The sequence below is a fragment of the Aythya fuligula genome, chromosome 1, assembly GCF_009819795.1.
Source record: "Aythya fuligula isolate bAytFul2 chromosome 1, bAytFul2.pri, whole genome shotgun sequence".
NCBI lineage: Eukaryota > Metazoa > Chordata > Aves > Anseriformes > Anatidae > Aythya > Aythya fuligula.
Window position 1 is genome coordinate 130895082 of NC_045559.1, and position 6773 is coordinate 130901854.

A 6773-nucleotide genomic window follows, 5' to 3' on the forward strand; every position below is an offset into this window, starting at 1 on the left:
TAAAAATAGCTCTCTTGAAAAACACCCTTACTCTCATCATTGTAATATACCATAAGCCATGTGACAACAAAGACATTTCTTTCTGAGACTAGCATTGTTTTTAATAAACTAAAGAACTTAAAGTCAGCAATTAAAATTGTCTACATGTAAAACTGCTGATGTGAATAAAAAATTTTGTTTATTGACTTAACCCAAATAACGTTATGACCTACTTTACAGTACAATGCCTCTTGTTCCTTCCTCTTCCTTAACATTGACTCAAATGATGTTAGTCACAATTACATATTCACCTGGGAATAAAATCTCATAGTTCTATTGGCCTGTTTTACCATTAGAAACTTTTCAGATTCTCCCACTATTTAAGCATCCATTTTTGAGAAGAGTATTTAACACATTTTGGTCTGTGGCAATAAATAGATGGGTAAGGTAAATAGTCTGCATTAATAGGGTTAACAAAATGTTTTGTTTAATACAATAGTGCCAAGGAGTATGTTCTGCAAGTCAGAGATGGATGCCTTATCATTGTGTCTGGATATCCAGCAGATTTGAAAGAGAGTCTGGGTATTTAGATCAGCCCCAGCAGTGCATTCAGGCATGTGAGCTAATCACAAGACACTTGTTTATTGTCAACTCAGAAAAAATAAAGCAAGGCTGGTTTGTGCATATAAACTGAGGCCAGCCTGGAGACATTCCTAGACAGGGTGGAACCCACAGAGCGAGCAGCGCTGTCACTGGAGATGCAGCAGGTCCGGGTCTGCACTGAAGCTGAAGATGTAGCTTCACTGATACGATCCCTTCCATAGTGAAATTTGCTTGTTCTCGCCCCTTTTCTCTGTCCCTCAAGGCTCTGACCACACAATCCTGTCTTTGCACCGCAGCTCACTGCCTGTCCTCAGTTGTGCTACTACAAATTATGGCAGGGAGGGACAGGCTACAGAGTAGCTCCCTAAAGTAATCTAGATTGAAAATAGCCTTCCAGAAAATTTTTGCACTTTTTGAGTTTTAAATCCAAATCATTTCAGGTGTCAGATTTTGTAGGCAACCCTAAAAATAGCTGTGCAAACCCAACTGAAATGGTAACATACTGAACTACTGAAAGGTAGCTTAACTTTTTTAATTCTCTAACTAATGTATCATGAAAGTTTGCACAAAGAAACCTTGCCTCCTCTCTTGTGAAGAAACAAATACGTTACTTTACTTTTCTCTAATTACAAAATCTTAATGAATGTAAACATTCACTAGAATTTTATGAATTACACAGCCTGGGGGAATCAAGATTAGACAGACCTGATCCCATTGAAACCAATGGAAGTTTTGCCTCTACCTTATTTTCAGCTAAGATTTATTTTCTCCTATCTTTTCTTCAGGGAAGGACTGGAATTTTTAATATCCTCTTGTATTTGACTATAAACCACAAGTTGTTATATATCAAAGTGTAATCTGGACCATGTAACTACTGATAGATGCCTGCATTAGAAACCTTGGAAGCACGGTGGGAAAGGACATCAACAGCTTCTCCTAGATCATAGCCACAGACATTTCTATGTCATGCACGGCAGTATTTATCTAAACTTATTTTTAGTAAAATGTAATTTTGAAAAAGGACACGTACCCTTAGGTAATCTATTTCAGTGTTTGGCTAGGGATTTTCCTCAACACCTCATCTACACATATGACCCATGACAAATGTTTTACAATCGCATATCAGGACAGACCAACAGAATCCCTGGTGGAAACAGCTGTGGCAGCAATGCAAAAAGTTGGCAGGCATGTGATGTTGCTTTCTCTTTAAGCCAAGATGAGTAAGTGTGAACCCAACACAGTCATTTAGTAAATATAAATAATAAATACAACTGGGGTTGTATTTACATATGTGAGTTCAAAAAAAAGTTGTGAAAACACTAATTTTCTGTTAAAGTTCAAGTTCCTTGCCAGGAAATATTGGTCTTTTATTAGTGTGGGGAAATGCTGGCATAAACACATGGATACATCTTTTTTTTTTTTTTTTTTTTACAACAACAAGATAAAATCTAGTATCATTGTAAGCGCTGTGGGAAGAGAAAACAGGTCCATTGACCTGCACATTTAAAAAGAAAAATGTCAATGTAGTGTAGGATGTTTAACAGACATGAAACTAGAAACAATATTGAATAAACAAAATATCAAATCATGCACCTTCACTGAAGCACTGTTTGAAAGTGCTTTGCAGCACTGCAAACAACCCAAAGATAAACAACTGCATCTCATCAATCACTAATGGTGAGATAGGCTACCATTTCAGAAAAGATGGGCAGACCAGAGAGGGAATGAATGTGCTGTAGGGATTCTGTGTAGGAAGTCAGTAGAGCAAAGACAAGACTGTGTGGAAGATGTAGAGAATAAAAATGGAATGCTCTAACAAGATGAGGTAGTAATAAAGGACTAACTTGCTCATATCTATGTGTTTCTAATGGGTTCATTTGGGGTGAAACTTAAGGCAGAAATGAACAAGAGCAGTCTTGGTGGGAAAAAAAAAAAAAAAAAGCGATATTAACCAGGATCCGGGGAGAAAGCAAGCAGTAGACAGAGGAGCTGCTGTAATGGTTTAAGAACTTGGACAGTTACCTTTCTTCCTAAAAGTAAGAAGAGGAGAGAACTGCAAAAGGTTGAGGTGCTTGGCATTCTCTCTCTCCAAAATTTAAAGACAGCAAAAGTACTCACCATGAGTAACAACCACAAGCAATATGAATTGTCTTGCTGGCATTTTACATTATACTGTTATGTACAATAAGTTACTTTTTTGTTTGTTTGCTTTACATTTTCTTTTCTTTTTTTTTTCCTCCGAATCTATGAGAAAATTAATAATTAAAACAGTAAAAATAAATTGCTTAGATTCTTGTTGCATTTCTTTGAAACTGCAATCACTTTTTCTGGAACCTGTTTTCAGTAATCATCAGATTGTCAGCACTGTCTGCTCATCCCTCCCAACCTCTTTATTTTTGTTTGTTTGTTTCCTTTATTGATGTGTTTGGGGCCTCTCTCCCTCCCTCCTATGTGAAGTTTGGTTGTGTGCACATGAGTTAGCAACTGTAGTTATTACAGTCATTATAATGAATTAAGAGAAACAGATTTTTTAGGGAGCATGTCATCTTCCTACATCTTGCTACTCTAGGCATCTATTTTGGATAGATGTCTTTTTCTGTCTAGACTGTCTTTTTCTCTGCCCTGACTATAAACAAAGACTAAAGTGACCGATTTAGGTACAGATGTCTGCATCAGGTTAGATGAATCATACTCGGGAAGTTGTACTGAGTATTCCCAACTACTAAGAGCACTGATTTTGGCAGCAGTTTTGTAATAACTTCTAGAAGAATTTTCCATCTTTTGCAACACCTTTGGATTCAGTGAAGTGTCTGATGAAGAAGCATATGTTTGCAGACTTTTTGGCTCTGCCCAGGTGAGGAACTAAGAGCACACCTTGCCCACAGGCAAACGTGTTGCAACATAAAATGCAAATAGCTTGGAAGAAAAACAGAAGCATTAAAGACATGGCTCTTTACATGCCCTAGAGCAAGAAGAGAGACTGGCAAGAGCTTTGTAAGACAGTTCAGCAAAGACTCATTTGACACAACCATTTGATACACTCATATCATTTGTATTAAAAGTCTCAACTTGTCACAAAATACACTTCACTAAAAATGTCATTTAATAATGGACAAAATACTTCAGTACCAACAAGGAAGCAAGTTCACAGTAAAACATGTGTCATTCCATGTGTTTCTAACAGGACAGTTAATTCAGATTCAGCTGTTTAAATATAGTAAATACCTGAAACACACACTCACACACAAATAAGTTAATCAACAAAGTTTGTATATACAAAAGAGGGAGACTGATAAAACTTAATAATCACAGTTGCTGCTTTACAGCAGTTATCTCAAAAACGAACCTCTTGTCATATGTGACAATCAAAATGGTAGTTCAGCTGGTTTATATAACAAATTATGGTGGCTACTGTAGGATACAATTAAATTCTGCTGTTTCTTGACTATAAAATTACTCGTGCTGACATCCTTATCTTTTGACTGTGCTCTTGTTCTGAAACAGCACGGGGGGATTTATCCCATCAGGATTTCATGTCTGTGTTTGTGGTTATAGGAAATCTGTAGGAGAGAGAAAAAGTCCCACTCAGCAGCAGCAAGATGACGGCTATGATCCCAATGGGAATGGCAGCACCGACTTCCTGCGCCGTGGGACTGGAGGGCATGTAGTAAGAGGGCGGAAAAGCGATGCTCTGGTTTTGTGCTACAGAATAGAAGTTCCAGCTCACTGGAACCAGGACACACAGACCGGCAAATATGTAGAAGAAGCCACCCAGCAGGAAGAAATGGGTGATGAGAGTTTTGCGGCTGATTCCCATATAAATATTTCTCAGAGCAAATACTGTGGCTGTCAGTCCCAGCAAACCCATGACCATGGCGATCAGCAGAAGACCCTGGGCAACATAAATTTCGTGGGGGATGAAGGAGTCATAGCCACTGAATTTATGACAGAACTGTTCTTTATAGCCAGATGAGACATGAAGATAACTGATGAAGCAGACTTTCCAAATCCCCACCCACGCAATGCCAGAGGAGATTATGGTGGTGTTGTCCACATGCCACACTCTCCACTCCACAAGTCCCATGGAAATGGTGCACAGGATCCAGCCTATTGTACCCAAGGCAAAGGCAGCCAGCTGGAGGTGTGAGGTGCTGGTCAGGGAGCTCATCGTTTGGAGGTCTGCTCTGTCTCAGACCGTGCAAAGAGAGATGGGTACTGGAAAGAAACACATCATAAAGTTACTGATTGTGTGAATGGTGCCTCTGCTAGTGAAAAGCAGGAGGGAGTACATGTGCGGAAGGAGGCTGGTAGTCACCTTTCTCTAACTGTTGCGAAGTGTTGAAGCCCATAGATAAATAATATCTAGGCTTTAATTCCATATATTTCATTGTATCACAAGCAAAGGAAAGGTAAAATAATGATTAGCTCCCATCATGACCTCTATTTTACATTCACAAAAGGAAAACACATCTTTTCCCAAGTTAACTGTTATGTTCCAAAGGCCCTTATATGCACTGCATACAACCAATAGCCCCGGGGTACTGGCTAGTAGAAGGTAAATTTGACAAAATCTTTGGGATCCTGTACTGTGAGATGCCATGAGGCAGTTGCAGAAGCCACGTGTGTCGTCCCTGACAGCCGTGGCTCCTGCACAGCAGCCCTGCTTGAAACACTTTCTGCTTTTCTGCTGCCATTTTCTAAGGCCACTGGGACCAACATTAGAAAATGTCGTAGCTCAGAGGCATGAGCAAACCCGGGCCACGAGTCTAATAACAACAACTGAACTTTGACCATTTTAGCTTATTCAGCCATGAGTGCTTTATCAGAAACACTGGAGTGAATCAGAAATGCAATGCTCTGTGCAGAGGCTGGAGCCTGGGTGTGCAGCCCTCAGTTTCCCACCCTCAGACATTAACAGAGGTTTCTGCAGCATTTTTCCTTCACAAGTCACGCTTGTTCATAACATATCTGGCTTCTCCAGCCCAAATCATCCTAAGGCTGTGGTGGAAAAGACTCTAGTCATTTCACCTAACAAAAGGCTCTAGGTTTGTTTGCTGACTCTACAGCCTGAGTGCAAGTTAAGGTTGTCTTTTTTTAATGAAAAAGCCCTCTTAATTTCCCACATCTTTAATAAAGCCTTCTGAATAGCTATAGCAATGACTTGTCAGCAGAGAAAATGTGACTTTGAATTTATTATGTAGACCTGAAAGGCAGTAGGGAACTTTGTATTCCATGAGTTATCTAAAATACCTTTTTTCCTGCCTCCAGTGCATTCAAGACGGAAGAAATACTGTACCAAGTTCACTCCAGTAACAAGAAGATAGATCTGCAACTGAGTTTTGTTATTAAAACAACAACTTTTCTATTTACTTATCTTATCTTAAACTAACAAATACCAGTAGTGATACAATCTAGCTGCAAAAATCCATATGTGGAAATCCTAAATAGACAATATCTTTATAACAACATGGGCTTAAGCAAACTTTCCATCTTCTCACACCAGTACACACTATTTACTTACTTCAGTCCTGAATCTGATGCCAGTGATAAGAGGATGGAACAGAGTGGTTTCTGACACCAGCCAGACACAGCAAAATCTTCAGTTTTGTCATTTTGGTCTCCCAGTTCATGTATGTATTTTCAATAGGACTGGTTTCCTGTGGGACATATTAATCTCCATTATTGCAAATGTATACTTAATCTTTTCTGGTGTGGAGGAAATTGCTCCAGAATATCCTCCTATGTTTGTATCTACTTAAAATGAAACCTATTTTTAAATGCTTTCTCAAGCTGCTGTATTTGCAGAGTGATTTTATATATATGTGTGTGTATGTATATATACACACATATATATAAATTTGACAGTTGTTAACAGCCACAGTATGGTAGCCCTCACATGAAATTAGGAATTTTTTTTTTTTTTTCCTGTCACATTTCCACATTAAAATAGTGAATTTTCTGTACCTGTCAGTTGATTCTTCTTAGTCAAAAGAAGAAAGCAATCAAAATATTTCTGCATTGACTTCCTTCTGCTTCTGTTTAAATCAGTTGAACACGCGGAGGCCAGATCTGAACCATCTTAAAATACCATTCTGGGCAGAGCTCATATTTCTGTAAGACTTTTCCTATTCATTATAAACACCCATTTAATCAATTGATTGATATCAAGGTCATAAAAGACATGCAATCAT

At 38.6% G+C, this 6773-nt stretch overlaps 1 protein-coding gene across 1 annotated transcript; it reads right to left on the minus strand.

Moving 5' to 3' along the window:
- Positions 1–4105: 4105 nt before the first annotated feature.
- CLDN34 (claudin 34) lies at positions 4106–4750 on the minus strand. Its single transcript, XM_032198593.1, has one exon. It carries the CDS (start codon positions 4748–4750, stop codon positions 4106–4108), a length of 645 nt encoding a protein of 214 aa, XP_032054484.1.
- Between the last annotated feature and the right edge of the window lie 2023 nt (positions 4751–6773).

Coding starts and splice junctions, on each gene's coding strand:
- CLDN34 (XM_032198593.1), bottom strand. CDS start 4,750: ATGAGCTCCCTGACCAGCACCTCACACCTCCAGCTGGCTGCCTTTGCC.